Here is a 19,353-nt window from a genome sequence, read left to right as displayed (position 1 = left end):
TTTGATCACCATTCTCTATCATTGTACAGACCTACAGAGCTGAGATATTCTTCTAAAAATCTTCATAGTGTTCAGCAGAAGAATCTGGGATAGCATTAGGGTGAGTAAATGATGAGAGAATTTTCCATTTTGGGTGAACTATCCCTTTAATCAAATTGGAAGTCAAACTTTTGTCTCCCTTTCATCTTTGGAGAACAAAAGATGTTTTAAAGAAGGCATAGTCTTTTCAGCTCAATGAAAGCTAATTGGAACGAACAAGGTCAAGCTCCAAAAATGACAACAAGCACCAAATCTCCTGAAGCCATACAGTAATTTTTGTGTAAGGAAAAACACATTTTCTGAAGCAACTACATAGATTTGTGGTGCTTATTTGACTCTTTCACCTCACATAGTGACTTGCGTGCTTTTCGGGATTCGTACCCCAGTCCTTTGCATTGCTATTAGTGCAACACTTTGAGGTACTGTGTGATGCTAAGCAAGTGAGTAAAATTTAATTGCAATCAAACAAGCTTGTAAATGTAGTTGGTTTTGTAATGCAAACATTAAATTGCATCGCTTACAAGTCATGCGCTATAGTAAAAGTGTTTAGATGTCATAAGATAGCATTGTGCAAGGAACAGGAAAAGTAAATGTTTATGAAGTGAAAATCTGCTGTTTTACTCATCATTTGTACACACAACGAGGCACGTAAAAATCATTTTGTTATATTAATGTGATTCTATAAGACCAGGCTGTATGCTTCACTAAACATCTTCCCTTCAATGGAAGCTGTCAATTCTCAATAGCAATATTCTTATATGGCATGCCAAGATATGTTGTGCCAGGTTTTACATCAGTTATGCCAAACACAACACCATAGTGCCCTCCAAGATTGATGTGAAACTCCGGGCTCTGGGCTTAAACAGCTTGCTGTGCAGCTGGATCCTGGACTTCCTGTCAAGCAGACACCAGGTGGTTAGAATGGGCAGCAACATGTCCTCATCACTGACCCTCAACCCTGGAGCCCCACAGTGTTGTGATCTCCTGTACACACATGATTGCAACACATAGCTCCAATGCCATCATTAAGATTGCTGATGATATGACGGTGGTAGGTCTGATCACTGACAATGATGAAACAGCCTACAGAGAGGAGGTGCAACTCTGACACGCTGGTGTCAGGAGCACAACCTCTCCCTCAACGTCAGTAAGACCAAGGAGCTTGTGGTGGACTTCAGGAGGAAAGACAGAGAACACAGCCCCATCACCATTAATGGAGCACCGGTGGAGAGAGTCAGCAGCTTCAAGTTCCTCGGTGTCCACATCACTGGGGAACTCACATGTTCTGTCCACACTGAGGCCATTGTGATGAAGGCTCACCAGCGCCTCTTCTTCCTGAGACTGAACATCTGAAAAAATCTGAAACCCATCCTAATGAATACTTTTAACAACTCCTGGATACCAAAGAGATGTTTTCATCACACACACCTATATATACACAGAGATCAAATTCTGGAGAGCATATGTTGGCTGCATTTGTGATTAATCACCAAAAAAGCGAAATAAGGATCCCCAATCAGAGTTCGGTTTGTACTGCAGAGGCGAATGCTAATATTCTAGCACTGGATCACATTAAGACACACAACAGCGATTCATTCATTCTGCATTCATCTTCCCCTCGATCCTGACTAGTCTCCGAGTTCCTGCCGCTGAAAAACATCCCCACAACATGATGCTGCCACCTCCATGCTTCACTGTAGGGATGGTATTGGCCAGGTGATGAGCAGTGCCTGGTTTCCTCCAGACATGACGCTTGCCATTCAGGCCAAAGAGTTCAATATTTGTTTCATCAGACCAGAGAATTTTGTTTCTCATGGTCTGAGGGTCCTTCAGGTGCCTTTTGGCAAACTCCAGGTGGGCTGTCATGTGCATTTTACTGAGGAGTGGCTTCCGTCTTGCCACTCTACCATACAGGCCTGATTGGTGGAGTGCTGCAGAGATGGTTGTTCTTCTGGAATGTTCTCCTCTCTCTACAGAGAAACGCTGGAGCTCTGTCAGAGTGACCCTTCTCCCCTGATCGCTCAGTTTGGCCGGGCAGCCAGCTCTAGGAAGAGTCCTGGTGGTTCCAAATTTTTTCCATTTACGGATGATGGAGGCCACTGTGCTCATTGGGACCTTCAATGCTGCAGAACTTTTTCTGTATCCTTCCCCAGATCTGTGCCTCGATACATTCCTGTCTCGGACGTCTACAGACAATTCCTTGGACTTCATGGCTTTGTTTGTGTTCTGACATGCACTGTTAACTGTGGGACCTTATATAGACAGGTGTGTGCATTTCCAAATCATGCCCACTCAACTGAATTTACCACAGGTGGACTCCAATCAAGTTGTAGAAACATCTCAATGATGATCAGTGGAAACAGGATGCACCTGAGCTCAATTTTGAGTGTCATGGCAAAGGCTGTGAATACTTATGTACATGTGATTTTTTTGTTTTGTATTTTTAATACATTTGCAAAGATTTCAAACAAACCACTTTCACGCTGTCATTATGGGGTATTGTTTGCAGAATTTTGAGGAAAATATTGAATTTAATCCATTTTGGAATAAGGCTGTAACAACAAAATGTGTAAAAAGTGAAGCGCTGTGAATACTTTCCTGATGCACTGTATATGCTGCTTTTATTTTATGGGATGCTTTACAGCGACATATATGATGGTGTTACACAACATTCAAGTTCTATTGTTCTTTATCATTATATGTGGTGCAATTTCAAACTGTTCCACTTTATTTTACTCTTGTGAGGTTGTCTTAGTAGGACAAAACAACAGATGAAACAGCATACCATGCTGTGTGTATTCAAAGAGAGAGAGAGAGAGAGAGAGAGAGAGAGAGGGAGGGAACCACCCACAGTCAACTCTTGTCCTCTCATTGCAATGCTGATTTGAAGCGATTCGAGTTTGCGTGGAAATAAGTTCATAGTGTCTTGCAGAGTAATGAGATTGGGAATGGTTGAGTGTTGAGCCATGGCGGGTGCACATTGATCTAAAGTTATAAGGAAACACATTTGAGATGCATGCTCTCTCTCTCTCTCTCTCTCTCTCTCTCTCTCTCTCTCGTACATCATACAAACAACTCACACCTACAGCGTTTGTCATTAGCAGTCATTATAGTTCGGCTATAGTATGCTAGTGTGTTTTGAATTACTATGGGTAATCTCTACTGTTTATGAATATTCAAACTATTACAGTACTTACAGTAAATATAAATCAGTAATAAAAATTATTTTATGAAAATGTGAGTGGTTCTTGCCTGTGCAAAAATAATTGGCACACTACCAGGGCATTGTTGTTTGTTGCGAAGGCATTGTTATGCGGCTAAGGTGTTATGAGTGTTTTTAGCACGATGCTGTTCGGTTGCTAGGGTGGTCTAGGTGATTGTTACTTTTAATGCTGAAGTATGTCATTTCTGCGCCACTTGTGCCACCAAACAGAATTGCTTTCAAAATAGCTTTCCAAACACACCCCCCATCTGCCATTTGTCAAATAAAGAGATAGCCCCACCCCTAACCGATAGTTGAGTAATGTTGTTGGGGCGGGTCTAAGCGGGTCGCTCAAAACAAACAGAGGGAAAGCACCACTGAAAAAGAGTGCATACAGTTTTTGAGAAAATGTACCTACATATGAATGGCTGTCTTATAGTTGTCTCTGCATATTAAGCTGGAATAGGAGAAAGTATTTTAACACTGAAAAAGTTACATACTTCAGCTTTAAGTCTATATGTTTTTTCTCTGTTTTATCATCAGCAACGCGAAAATCGCAAAGATTGCACATGAACGGCTAATGTCATAATTAACAGTGAACCTGACTTTCTGAGTTGGGAGCATGCCGATTAAAGAATCACGGCGGAATCAAATTGGTATTGGTAATGATTCAGTTTTACTTGTGGAGTGGTGGTGGCGTAGTGGGCTAAAGCACTAAACTGTTAAGCAGAATGTTGCCGGTTCGATCCCCACAGCCACCACCACTGTGTCCTTGAGCAAGGCTCCAAGGTTGCTCCTGGGGGGATTGTCCCTGTAATAAGTGCACTGTAAGTCGCTTTGGATATAAAGCACCTGCCAAATGCATAAATGTAAATGTAAATTTGACTGTTCAGGTTAGTTTGAATGCATTTTTGTACTGTTTATGAAGAAAGGCAAAAAAAGCCTGCCAGAAAACAAGACTCATTTAGCTGGTTTATCAAAAACTTGGTATTCATTAAAATACCTTGCTTCAGCAAACACCACAAATACGAAGGCATACCTCATTCAAATAAAAGAAAGTAAATGATATTGGAGCCAGCCATTCTGTTTTAATACAACCATGTTAAACCACAAAAAATTTAAAATGAAAATAAAAGCAGAAATGTGAAGCTTTTTTGTCTTGTGGCTATACTTTTGAAATAGTGAGTATTGTAACATTTATGGATTGGCTCCATTCACTTCCATTGTAAATGCTGTCAATTGAGCTTAACTTGAATTGAACCCGGAAGATTCCATTAAAGAATGTTTAAAAACCTATTGGATGGGATGAGCATAGGAGAAAGGGGAGTGAAAGCTCATAGGCTAGTGTGGGTTGGTATGAAGAATGAAAGGGCACCTTTCTGTATTAATGAGGCATTGATTTCCACATCACTAAATAATGAATTTAGAAATGAGGTCTAACCATAAAACAATGTAACTGAAATCTGCCCACTCAGGGAGATTCCTATGGTACAAATGAATCATGGAGTTGACCATGAGAGTCACATTAAACAGCTTTTGCTTTCTCTCTCTCATAAATGCAAACAAATATACTAAATCATATGCAGTATTTACCCTCTAGACATCTCACAAAAAATCGATTCAGATTGTGTACTTTGTCAAAGGGTATTGAAGGAATAATTTGCACAAAAATGTAAATTCTCTTATCATTTACCCTCATGCCATCCCAGATGTGTTTGACTTTATTTATTTTACTAAACACAAACAAATATTTTTAGAAGAATATCTCAGCTTTGTACGTCCATACAAAGCAAGTGAATGGTGATCAGAACTTTGAAGGACCAAAAAGCACATAAAGGCAGCATAAAAGTAATCCATATGACTTCATAGGTGAAATCCATGTCTTCAGAAGATATTTGATACTGTAGGTGTTGGTGAAAAACAGATCAATAGTTAAGTCCTTTTTTACTATAAATCTCAGCTTTCACTTCCACTTCCACATCCTTCTTTTGTTTTTGGCGATTCACATTCTTTGTGCATTCTGTGGATTTGTTGTCAATTGTCAGAGCACCAAAAAGGGGTTGGAGCTCCAAACCAACAGCAAAGATATGGGGAGTGCCTAACCTTGTCATTTCTTCTCAGCAGATCTACCCATTTTATGTATAATATATTTAGGGTAAATTCAGCTATTTTAAAATAACAAGGTGATTTTTAGTGAATAAAGTCAGTTCTCCTCAATTTCACAGGTGCAGAGTACCACAGGTGTAGTTCATCACACTACAGTATCAATGGACATGTTCCACTAATGTTTTACAAGCAGATGTTTTGTTTGCTATCATAATCATTTACAACAAACTTCTTTTAGTGAAACGTAGTGCATGCAAATTGTGAATTTTTACAATAAATGTTGGGCATTTTGTTATCTAATATAATGCAAAGCACTTCATACATTTTTAAATGTGTCTTAAGTGTCCAAATATTTTTTCTTGGAAAACAAAAAAACCGAAAGAGTTCATGAACCCAAGGCCGTAACCTTGTCTTGAACTTTTAGAGCTGCTTAAAATATCTATTTTTATTTTTTTTTGTGAAAAAACATTTAGAGCTGCTTAAAATATCTATTTTCCATTTTTTGGTGAACTGCTCCTTTAACTGGTGGCTCATCCTCAAAATAAGGTCTCTTTTATAAGAAAACTCTTAGGGGATGGTGTACACTATTCTTTATTGATTAAAGACATAAAGAAAATATTTAGAAAATCTTAAATTGATTTTCAATTTCAATTTTTGCCTAATAATATTTGCATTAAAAATGTATAACACTGTCCTTGCCACCAGTGGCGTCATTTAATCATCATTTAATACAAAAACATGAAAACATATTCATAGATTAAAACCTAAAAATAACTATTAGTGAACGTCCTGTATCAGTTATTTATAGTTTATGCCACAAAAACCACCCTGCAACGTTCTGGGAACGTTAGTTTATGGTTATAAAATAAAAAAAAAGGGGGGGAGGGGGGGTAAAAAGTGCGTAAGCGCGCACAGTATCTCGTAGCGAACTACAGTTCTTTCTCCGCGCGCTCTAAAGTCATTCTTCTGCGGTCACTGTAGTATGTAAACCATCTCTGGCACGAAGACACCGGTTCCTTATTTCGTATCGGAGCGGGCTGGCACTGGTTTGGAAGGCAGGTCTACGGATCTGGGGGATACTGGAACACTCTCCTCGTTCATTCGCACCCACTCTCCTCCCCACACTATCGTAGCAGTACAGAAGCCCAACAATCAGACAGCTGTCGACTGCCGGCTTGAGTCGCGCGCTACAACACCAATGCCGGGACACCGCGCGCGCAGTCAGTTCTCTCGCGCACGGACGTGACCGCAAGAATGGACAAAAGGAACTATTTCGCCGTTCTGTTGCTCGCTTTACATCTTCAATTTACATTTGGAGAGTTCTTTCCAGGTAAGTTTGCGTTGTCTTCAGTATCTTTTGGGCACTTTGTGGAGGTTGCGCGTGATTACCCGTAACCCAAGACGGGATGAAAGTTGAAAAATTCTGTTGTTTTTAACGGCACCTTGACGGAAGGCGAAACGTAATGTTATGGAGATGCATTTCACTACATTATTGTACGTTTGGTGTTGCTTCCGAGCTTTATTCGTTTTATAAAGACTTTTTGTGGTAAAGCATAGATTTATAACGGATAGCCTATGTATCGTTGTTATAGATAAATAAATGAATGAGGGAACATGTTTGCCTCCGTTTTTTTTCTCGTATAAACGACTACTTAAGTCATGAGAATATACATTTTACGTTTTATATAATACACTTATAAAGCTCTGTATGAATAGAGAAAAGTTTTCTGTCAATAAGCAATTCTTAAGGGGCTTGTTATGGAAATGTATGTCGGTAATCTGTACCAGGGAAAATATTTAACATTTTTAATTATTAATATTTTTTTTTTTTTACGTTTATTATTGATCGTTTTGGAGCGTTGGGGAGCACAGCGATAGAATCTTAAAATAGTCTCGTGTCTGATGCGAGAGACTCGGCGTCCGCTCTGTCCCGGCAGGATGCAATTCATTTCTTCGCCGCCCGGTGGCGCTCCGGCCACATCCAAACCTTGAACTTCAGATTTACTGATTGATTCCGAGATCGGTGTAAAACAAGAAACTTTTCTTTTGTTTCGAAAACTATAGTTTGTTTTGAACAATATGTCTTAGTCCTAAATATGGTAGGGATTTCAAAGAAAGGACTTAAATAGAAGCACCAAATTACAAGATAATTATGGTATAGAAATAGCAATGCAGGTAAATGATAGATGTTTTCTGAAAATAACTTAACCAGTGTTCAGATGAGCAGGAAGAAACTATTCAAGGCAAAGTAAAGATTCATTTCCAAATAGCTTGTAAGCTATGTAAAGCAGAAAAAGAAGAATTTCCACATGAAAAATGTCTATTTCACAGCATCTCCACTTTATGACAATACATTAATAAAACAAAAGCCAAATGCACTTTGTACATAGTAATCCGTACAAAGAATGTTCAATTTATTTAGCATAAAATTTAAAGAGTTAAATTGTTGGAGGATTAAGTTAGGCTAATTAATTAGGTTTGTGTTCTAGCCTATATGTTCTACATAATATTTAAAAAGTAATTTCCACAATGTTCATCAACAGACAGAATGATAAAACATTAGTCTTCACTTGTTTCAATTTCAGGGGTTGACTTATGCAACCATGAATATCTCTTATAAAATCTGTTCAGGTTTGAATGCTCTCTGGTGCTTTAAATAGCTACACAGTTACCTGTTGAACAAATATGATTTTCTTATATTATACCCTTTACGTCCAATGTACCATAACATGTTCATTTTATAAGCTCCCCCAGACCAGTATTTTAACATTTCAATGCTTTAAGATGCACGTCTGTAGTCTGGTTCTTGTTGCGGGGATAATTTGTGTTCCATTCTGTCTTCGCTTGTAATTTTGGCAGGGCCAACAAGACTTTCTCTGTGCTCCAGTGAACAGCTTGACAAGTATAGACCTATCTTTATTCACCAGTCTGAAAAAATGAAAGCAGGGCTCAACTCTCAACATATAAAGACACTAACTTACATTTTGTTTTGGGATATGGTACCATGGTACTTGTCGAAACACATAGAATCATTCAGTCCCATAGTATGTGTTCAAATATCACGGTATTAGCATCTAAGACCATCCCTGTAATATTTTTGGCATACAGGCCAAATCCATTCAATCAGCTTTAAAAGATGTTTGAGTGTGCAGTTGGTGCAATGTCATCCACAGTTTTAGTAGGTTTACCCCTTTTATGCCTGGTAATATAGTCTTTAGATTTTATTTTAGGTAGTAGAACATTTAGAATGGCATAAGTAACATTATCCAGCAAAAAAAGCAATGAGAATATCATTTGTATCAAGACATAGATATCTGTGACATAATTGTAATTTATTGCGGGGCCAGATGAGTTGAACAAATTCAGAGACATAATTTTTATTTGTCTTCCAGAAGTTTTAATTTCATTGAGGTTGCACAGAGAGGCCTATTATTAATAAGAATGATTAATTAAAACTAATGAGAGATCATACACCCTGAGGGAGCTGCGGATTTGTCTCCCTCTCCTCTCTCTCTCTCTCTCTCTCTCTCTCTGTCTCGCTGTCTCTTGCTCTCTGACAGCTACTCATTTGCAACTCAGTGAAGTCTCTTATCATCTGCGCACTGCCAGACTAATAGCTAATCCAGAAGCTGCCAGACTACAGGATAATCCAGTTCGACTGCTCCCTCAGAATGTGTGTGTGTGTGTGTGTGTCTAATGCTTTGAGATGAATACTCATATTCCTGAGCATTAGACAATATTTATGTGTCATTTCCCCTTAAATGCATGAGAATTTCACCAAACACTCTTACATGTTCGGGTCTTTAGAGACCCACCAAGTATTTCTATCACAAATGGATCTACACAATGCCCAGACAGTGTCAAATCTTCAAAATATTTTCAAGACAATTATTAAATACTAGAATAAATATATTTTGATGTTTTATTTTTCATATATCAAAAAGAAATTGCAACAGATCAGGACAAATCGAGAACAGGATTAATTACTTTAACACTGACATTTTATGAGACGCGAATGGCTGTCAATCACATATTGAGCTACACAGAACATAAGATACACATAAGCTACACAATTATTTTCTCAGGCACTTATTGAGTTTAAATAGATGCACAACTTACATACAGTACTTTCAATAGTACACCGCAAATGACAATAGTAATATCATACTATTCATGTGTTACACTTGCTATAGTTTACTTCCATGTTGTTTCTTCATCAAATAATAATGTCAAATGTAAATCAAGTCAATCACTGACACATCAGCGCCACCTTGAGTAAGAAATAGCATGAATAAAATATGTTAATTCATTGTTGCACAGAAAATCAATGTGATGTAGTAATTGTATGAATATAGTACTCATTTCTTTTGCAATAAACAAAGAAACAGATATTCTGTGATAGTAAACTTATATAGATATGAAACAATCATAAAAATATAATTTATGGAAGAAAAGATAACAACATCATTACATATGGGTCTCTATACACTTGGTACTTAAACCATTATAGTTTTTTTTTGTGTGCAATTTCTGCATTTTTTATATATATATATAAATGCTATTTATAAGAGAAAGATTTAGGAATACTAAAGAAATGTGGGCACAACTCCAAAAAAATGGATGAGTACAGGGCGTGGAGTGAGGTCCCAAGTCACTAAAGACCCAAAGTTTTAAGGGTTAAATATGAATCAATTGAAGGACAAACTTAAGTGTTAAGTGTTTGTATAGCTGATTACGTTTTATTCACATTGATTAATTTTGACATTGGCAGTTCAGAATAGATTGGTTACCAATTCATGTGCAGTCATTATGTTTAATATTTCAATACGCATAGGAGCTTGTGAACTATAACCGAGATGTTTTTAAAGTCAGTTGTTGAAGGAGAGGAGTTAAAATAAGAGGGATTGGTGATGTCAGCTGAAAAGGAAAGTTATTTCAGAGGTGGTGCAAGTTATTACAAATGACTGACATAAATAGAAGTATTTATTTATCATAATCGTGTTTATTTGAGAAACATTATGAAGACAAGCTTTTTTCTTTGGAACAAATTGCACTGACGAATAATGCACAACAAGACTAAGAATGTGTATTAACCTCCTAAGACACAAGTGTGACTGCTGTGTGAATTTTCCATTTTGTGTGACTGCTGTGTGAATTTTCCATTTTCCACACTTTTTGATTCAACTATTCAACTAGTAGCTCCTAATAAACATGCAAAATAAATCAATAGAATAAAAAAATTCTAGAAAATTCCTAAAAAAATCCTAAAATTGATGACAAGATATGTGGACAATGGGACTAAGTTGTGAAATGTTATATAATTAGCATAATTCATTCTTGATTCAAAGTATTGGCCAGCATCATCCAATCAATGCCAACCATGTTAAAATAAAATTAAACATTATAAATTCTGAATCTATGTACTGATAACCATTGTCTCATGTGTGCCAAACATGTTGAGTGGTTCAAACATCATCTGCAGCCTGAAACTGAACTTGTGGTTAGATTTTAGGAGTGAATGGACTTTATGCATAGAAAGCTAAAGGATGCTCCCTATTAAGTGAATGACTTAACCTCCAGTGTGCTGTCTGCACTGGTCTCAGAACAATTTGAAATGCATCTTATTTTCCTAACTCCATATAAAGCCTCAAAGCTAATTTTTCTGCTTTTGGATGAACCCATTGATTCTCAATGTTAAAATGCACAGAAATATAGGATTGCATTTACTAAGGTTTTGTTTTTTTCTCCCCAATTTGCCCAATTCCCAATGTGCTCTAAGTCCTCGTGGTGGTGTAGTGACGGGGGTGGCAGAGGACGAATCTCAGTTGCCTCCGGTTCTGAAACGTCAATCCACACAACTTATCACATGGCTGGTTGAGCGCGTTACCGTGGAGACATAGTGTGTGTGGAGGCTCACACTATTCTCTGCGGTATCTACGCACAACTCACCACACACCCCATTGAGAACGAACCACACTACAGTGACCAAACGTGACTCTACCCACCCTAGCAACCGGGCCAATTGGTTGCTTAGGAACCCTGACTGGATTCAAACTTGCGACTCCAGGTGTGGTAGTCAGCGTCTTTACTTGCTGAGCTACCCAGGCCCCATATTTACTAATGTTAATGAATAGAACCATATTGTACAGTGACAACAAAATAAAATAGAACATTTATATTAAAATGATTCGAAATGACCCACAGATGTGTTAATGTTGAAAGTTATGCAAAATAACTAACGTGTTTTTATTTTGAGGGAATAATGTCCCAAAATCCATGTATGTGGACATCATGTTTATCTGTACGCTGACATGCAAAAAATGAATTAATTTTTTTAAATGGCATATCAAACGAAAATAGAACTCTTTACACCCAAACAAATGGGTTTCATTGAAAAAACATAGAGGTTTCTTTGCAGTGGCATTTTTGTTGGCTCTGTGCCTGTACAAGCGCTTCATGGAAATCGACGCCAAATTACATTTATATGTGACTTTTTAGCTAAAAAATGTAGCTAAATGAGAAACACAATGATGCCTGCCTCTACTTTCCAGACCTGGACTTTTTTGTTTTTTTCAGATATTTGCCAACACTCTCCTTTACAGACATTAGAAATGGTGAGGATGAGCTTTGTACACATTCTGTTAAAGTGGGTAAAAGCTTCATATAATGAACAAAAAGCTTTTTTCCCTCTCCGACCACTTTGGCTGAGCCCTTTACCCATTTCTAATGGCAGCCCCTGTGCTGGAACCCCTCTCTTCAAGTCAAACAAGAGTAAAAAAGTGATAAAAACGGTCAGTAACATAGAAACATTGGTAAAAAAATGCTGGAATGGAAAGAAATAGACTTCACACTTTGTTCGATTCAGAAATCTCACAGGAATTTTGTCTGATATGTGAATGCACACACAAACACATCCTGTATATACATGAGATTAATCACTATCCACAACATATATGTAATATTACAACATACATCTGCACAGTGAAGTGAGTTAACTAGTGAACTTCAACTAAATTACTGGCTAGTCATAATCTGCGTAACTAGCATTGTTAATACACTGTTTCTGTAAAAACACGCTACATGCAATGCAATATCCTAAACTGACTAAACACAGAAAATTCATAACAGTCTCTAAAACATGAATAATTCAGAAAACAGTAGACTGACTTCTAAAGGGCAGTTAATACTTCAGTATATTAATTATTTGCTATTATTTCAGTAGCTCATTTTTTCACAACAAGGACAGTTGAGCAGTATTTTGTATGTAGTCTTGTATGTATCTGTTATATGTTTGATACAATGTTTATATATTTTTTTCTAAATGTTTGAATATTTGATTAAAGTTTTTTCAGTTACAGTTTAACTAAAATTATATGCCAATTAAGTAAGTAAAACTGACTAAAATGAATAAATATGACACATTTTAAAGGAAATTTTCATCAAAAGACTAAACCATGACTAAAACAAAAAACGGTGTAAAAATTAACGCTGCGTATAAGACTTCATTCAGGTTAAGCGGCACGCAGCAAGAGTGAATTCTCGCTGAGGCTGCCAAGGTTAAATAAGCAGGCAACTCTAAAAACCTCACTCTCTTGCGACTTGTATGGAAACAAGACGAGTAGTCTGACTGCGACGACTCCCCGTTCTGTTGTGATTGCCTCTCTAGAGTGAGATGGAGAATCGCGTCTGAGGGGGAGGAATAACAATGCGAGAAATCAGGGAAAAATGAAACACAGAGATAGACGGACAAGAGGTAAGCCGAAAAAACCCAACACTTGAAGTGGGCGCAGAAATGAGACACCTGAGAGGACCAACAAATGACTTTGCAAGGGCTGTCGGGACATAATGGATTTCTCACACACACACAGAGGAACATGATTATTTCCCGTGTGTCCATTAGAAAGCACCAGGGCTGTAATTGTTTTTCTTTGACCTGCTTGTTATCGCCCTGCTCTTGGGCTGCCAGGTTTCAGTGCTCCACTCTTGCCCTCTGACAAGCTGTCACTCAACGGCCTGTTTAGTATTCGGGTGGGTAAGAGAGAGAGAAAGGCAGACTGTCAGAGGTGTTATCTGCATGACTGTGCTGGTGTAATTCTCCCCACTTATTCTATTTGGCTGACTAAATGACAGCTGAATGGTGGAGTGCAGGCCAAGTCCACTATAAATGAGATGTCTCCTCATACTGTATCAAGAGTGAATCCATATTTAATACCTGAGGAGTTATTTGAAGCCACAGATTTCGAATGAGTCAGTATTTAAAAGGATGAGTCACCCAAAAAATTCAAATCGTTAATGATATCGAAATGTCCACTTACAGCCTTGACTGTATTGTCACTCAAACCATATAAACAAATTGTCCCACTGTGTAACAAATAACGAGATATATCTTGCAATATATCAATGCAACTTTTCTCATAAGACAAAAGTGGATGGTGACCACGGCTGTCAAGCTCCAGAAAGTACAAAAAGGTACAGATATGACTGTGTGCTATATTTCATATCTCCTATCCACCATATTTTTCAGTGAACTAGGGTGCCGTCATTATCAAACTTGAATGTGGACCACTTCTGGTATCAGCCACTTCCAGCTATTTTAGCAATACAAAAATACTACATTATGCTGCTTTATATTACAGGCTGGCAATACATGTTGTTATATTATTATCATTAATTATGATTTTCATAAACGCATCGGTTTTGAGCGCATATAGTTTTACCGTTTATAGCATTTTGCCATTGTTTTGTCACACACTGTTGCTGCAGGCAGAATGAATGATAGATCAGGCACTGACATCTACACACCTCACTTCCACAAACTTTACACAACCAGCAGAGAGAAGAAAGCTGCCAGGAAAATGCTGCTTTAACTTATATGCACCAAAACGGCATCTTGTTTCATCTTGGCAAAATAAAAAACAAATTTTACTCTCCGTTCTTATCAGAGAGCATTCTCTCTTTCTTAGCGGTGTATAGTAAACAGACACGCATGATTTCGCATTCAGCATGGCTTATGAAACATCGCCTTTGGAATTAATTAAATATAGGCATCATCTGAGGTTATGCAGGTAAATATAAATGGAGGTTTAAATGGAGACAAGAAAGGCTGCATCGTCAAGATCTCGGTAATGAAATAAGCAGATTTTTTACCGTCTCTTCAACACAACAACAAGTGAATGATTTACTTACTCTTTTCCTATAAATGCTGACGTTAGAAAATGATCTGACATTAGAACTTAATTCTGCTGTACATCCTGTGGTTGTGTGATAGTTTACAAGTCCATATCATTAAATTCTGGTATTATAACCTTCTAGTTATTTAAATTGAAGTCAATGGCAGAACTTTGTCACATTCGCCGGAAATGCAGCCAGATCTATTTTTTTGGAGCTTGACAGCTAATGGTCACCATTGATTTTCATTGTATGGGAATGTGCCAGTCAATAAAATTAACTTTCAAGTTTCAAGCAACTTGAGTGCGTAAATGATGAATAAAAAGTTTTGGGTGAACTAGACTCTCCCTTATTTTGTTTAGAGTAAACTGTTACAGTACAAACTTGGTGGTGCCAACTTCTTCCTTTTGAGGTCTCACCACAAATAGGTTTCATATAGAATTGTGAGCTAGTCCTATGGTAAAAGAAAGGGAGAAAATGAAAGCGAGATCCTCCATTCCTCTTTCATCCATTTCTTCAAGGCACAAACATCCGTTCCCCTTCAGTCAGCACTCTCCAGCAGGGTCATGCTTATTCTGGACGGGCAGAAGGACCCTCTCTGATGTCCGGGGTGTCTTTAATGTGTGATAAAAGTAATTATTTTTTTTTTCCACCTTGGGTGCAAGGACGGATTTACAGCCCTCATCACTCTGCCTTAAAAATAAATGAGAGTTAAAGAGGAGAGAGAGGTGAAAAGAGAGACAATGTCAAAGAATACGAGAATAGAAAGAATCTATTTGAAAATACAGATTATTTTTGCAATTCCATTTGGTGACGTTACTGGTGCAGAAACACTTAAACACTTAAGCATTAACCCTTTAAGCTCTGAAAATGTTTCTTAAACAAAAAATGTTTTGAAAGATTTCCTGTTTCAGTGGCATACCCAAAATTAAAGGCTTATAACACGACCAAACAAAAACAAGGAAGGTCAAGTATTTGGTATCGTTGTTAAGAAAACGTTTCGCATTTTTTAATGATATCGATTATGATAAATTCTAAGACTCCAAGAAACTGTTGAAAATCAAATTTTCTTTTTTTTTTTTCTGATTTGACATTAAATATATCTGGGTGTAAATAAGGTGTCTCCGGAAAAACTGCTTTTGTTTTGTTCCCAGTCATATCAACTGTAGGGGTGGGTTAAAATATCGATTTTCGATGCATCGCAATCTTTACTCTATGCACAGCCCTCACATTTGCAACCAAATTTTGCGCTATGCGAAATATATATATATATAAGATATATTAATATATTTGGAAACTGGCTGGTAAATGTTTAGATTTCACTCACCAGTGAATTAATTGATAAGTACAGTGGTGGAGTATTCAGTAGCGAGATCCTTTCACTGTGTGTTGACAGTAAAAGTTGTTCCAGTTTAATGTGTCCAAAGATCATTACACTTGACCCATTTGTCACTGAATAATGTCTTATTACCATTTCTGTTATTTACAGTCAGTTGTTGTTCATAAACAACCAAAAAAGATAATTTAGAGCACAGATGAGATAAAGCCTTTTGAGTCGCTCTTGTTAACATGTGCTCATTTAAAGATGCTGTTTACAGAAATGCAGGATTCCCTTAAAGAGACAGTACTGTTTTTTACAGTCAACAAATCAGTGTAAATACCTGTAAATAGTACAAATTATACAATTAAACAATAAAATTTTTACAAAATATATGTAATATAATATTATATTTATTGATTAAATACGTTGATTTGTTCATTTTTAAAAAGCAAAAATGTGACCAAAATGATGAAAAACTAAGAAAATGTAATTAGTAAAATAAATATTTTCATATTGCACCTATTTAGAAGGTCCCCTGTATAATTCACAGAATTAGCTGAGAGAGAATTTATTTAATATATAGGCAAAAAGGACACTATAATGGAAATATACCCAAATGAATCAATATCGGAATTGAATCGAGAGCTTGTGAATTGGAATCGAATTGAACAGAGAAAATGTTGTGTTGATATGACAAAGCAATCAAGTCACAGCATTATAAAAATGTATCATAGTTTACAAAAGTGTCTAAAAGCCTCTCTATGCAAACACAACAATGACTGTTTGCATAGCATGCAGACATGATTTTAGTAATGAGATTTTACAGAATGAGTGACTTTTGACTCAATGAGTCTGCATCATTAAGTGTGTGTCATGTACTTGGTGCCATCTCCTGTTGGCCATATGTAACAGTCACCAATCACATGTCTCTCTTCCCAAATATGGATGATTTTTGCACCGATCTGACCCCAATCCGATTGGTTTATCGCTCCATGACTCTACATAATTTCCGATGACACCATCTGATCCAGGAAAGCTAATGTTTTTTCAGCCAGATTGCAAGATGTCAAATGCTGTGTGCACATCATGCTTTGTGTGGATTATCTAATGATCTATACATCTGGCTTGTTTGAAAGATAATCGCCTCCTATAAGTAATGGCATGTAATATTTTACTGTTCACATGATACATAAATGTCAAAGACATTTATTTAGCTATTACTCGCTATATTTTTGTCTGTGAGTAAAATAGGCTAGTTGTATTCTACTCTTTGAGAGCTTTCCTACAACATATGACACATGGCAATTTGATGAATTTGATGTTTTTACTGTTGCAATACTATTTACAGTGCTAATTCTTTTTATAAATTATGTTTTATAATGTTTTTTCTCACGGGCCATTCAAGCTTAAATGTTTAAATGGATCATATCATAAAAGATACAATTTTCCTTGATCTTTTGAGCTTGAACTCTTCAATGTACTATGTAAACATACCAGGCATTTCAGAGCTGAAAACTATTTAAACTTCAAAGGTATTTAATTACAGTTTCTAATGGTCATTTAGCCTACAGTTATTTATTTAGCAGATAGTTTTATAAACAGTGACTTACAAATGTGGAATGCAACATCATAAGGGATTCATCTTAATGAAGCAATAATGTGAGAAGTTACAATATTATATAAATGCTTAGTAACTAAAACAAAATAAAAAATAAACTTGACTAGAATGATCAGTGGACCTTAGGGGTTAAAAAATTATGCACAAAATAATAACAACCCTTTTAAAGGCAAAATCACTTTCACTAGATTACGATTGTATGAGAATACATGGATTTAATTTTATAAATCTTTTTTTGTTACTATTTTCTCTCTCATTTACATTCCTATTGATGCATTTAAGCAGATGATTTGCATAAAGTGTCTTCTAGTTTGTAAAGTGCATTCTAGCTATATGATTGTAACTATTGCTAGCACCATGCTCTGCCAGGAATAATTATTACTGTTCACCTTTTGATTAAACAAGGCAATGTTTAAAACATTTCCGGACATAGAGCTAACTATTTGGCCTGTCAATCTTTTATTCACCTCCGCGTGGGTGGCGATTGAGTTGTTTTGTTGCTGTAGTGTGTGAGGCCCAATTACGGTGTCATTACGGCTGTTAAAGGGACACCGGCTCATTTGACGCCCCATCAAATCACTGTCACTCTCCATGCAGTCCTGTCACAATGACACTCTACAAATCAATAGAGCAATAAAAGGCTTTGGACAAAAACAACAAGGGACTAATTTGAATGCGACACCGTATACCTCTCTGTCCTGAACACAGGGGTTGGATTTCTATTCACTGCAGTTAGTGTCTCAAAGGCAGCATCCTAAGTGGTGCTCATAGCTACAACCAAAAAAGGGGGAGGGAGATAGAGTGAAGGAAAGAAAACAAGAAACAGAGAAGTGTTAAAATAAAGCAATAAGCCATAAGAGGCTGTGCATTGTAGTAATTGTACCACAGTTAAAGGGTGTTGTTGGGCATGATGTGAAGGAGATGGGGTCGTTCACAAAGAACACATTCTTTCGTAGAGGGAGCGAAATGGAAGAGAATAGAACGCAGGTTTCTCAAGATGTGTTACACTTTCTATACAATACTTTTTTACCTGACAAAATGTATTTAAAAAAATCCAAACGAATGTTTACAAAGACCTACAGTTTGAAAAAATAAAACAATAAATAAAAAAATATTTAATACGGATTGCAAGAATGTGTCCTGTGTGAATGGCCCATAACCATGAAAAAGTCCCTGTTTTTTCTTTTTTATAAAACAAATAGCAATACAGTTACAATAATTTAATAAATACAGTAGTTAATTTGTTTTTATAACAAAAAAAAAATTCCATTTAATGTGTTTTATTAAATATATTAAATGTATTTAATACATTTAATGAATAGTAACAGATAGAAATGGGCATAAAATAAAATACAACAGTATATAATAAATTAAAAGCAAAAAAGATCATACGCCATTAAAAAATATTTTTTATACAGTACTATACTTCAGACTTTTCAGTCCTGTGGTGGCCAGGTGTAGGCTACTTCCCTAAAGATCACATGTTTATGACAAACTCTCCTTGGGCTGGCATATTTTGTTCTTGCCACATAATATTTAGTGTGGATAATCTGTGGATAAAGACTCAGGACTTGTTTCTCCCCTCACCTGGGTTCATGCTCATTTTATTTTTCGACTTTTTTGCCATTGACATGCAAGTGGCAGCTTTACAGGTCACACACAGTACAGAGGTTGCTCTACATATATTTGTTCTCTTTGTTCAGGTCAAAAAGAAGTGGACATATGGTCATCCTAGATTGTTGCATAATAATAAATTAATTTTAAATGAAAATAATAGTTAATTTAATGCTAAGAAATGTAGAAATCAAATAGTTCTGCATGATAGCAATTTTTATAATAATATATACTGTATATTTATAAATATTATAATAAAAATTCACTCGCTGCTTCCAGTAACAC

At 36.6% G+C, this 19,353-nt stretch overlaps 1 protein-coding gene across 6 annotated transcripts in view; it reads left to right on the top strand.

Annotated features, from left to right (window-relative positions):
• The first annotated feature begins 6,362 nt into the window (after positions 1-6,362).
• The window catches only part of LOC127646731 (receptor-type tyrosine-protein phosphatase T-like), a 343,034-nt gene continuing 330,043 nt past the window's right edge, over positions 6,363-19,353 (top strand). For all 6 annotated transcript variants that reach the window (XM_052130581.1, XM_052130582.1, XM_052130580.1 and 3 more), the window contains exon 1: positions 6,363-6,677. In XM_052130581.1, coding sequence (XP_051986541.1) covers positions 6,602-6,677 — 76 coding nt within the window. In that variant the 5' untranslated portion in view covers positions 6,363-6,601. The remainder of the gene's footprint in view (positions 6,678-19,353) is intronic.

The sequence above is a fragment of the Xyrauchen texanus genome, chromosome 7, assembly GCF_025860055.1.
Source record: "Xyrauchen texanus isolate HMW12.3.18 chromosome 7, RBS_HiC_50CHRs, whole genome shotgun sequence".
Lineage (NCBI taxonomy): Eukaryota > Metazoa > Chordata > Actinopteri > Cypriniformes > Catostomidae > Xyrauchen > Xyrauchen texanus.
Note: the sequence above shows the minus strand (reverse complement) of the source record. Positions and strands in the feature narration are given on the sequence as shown.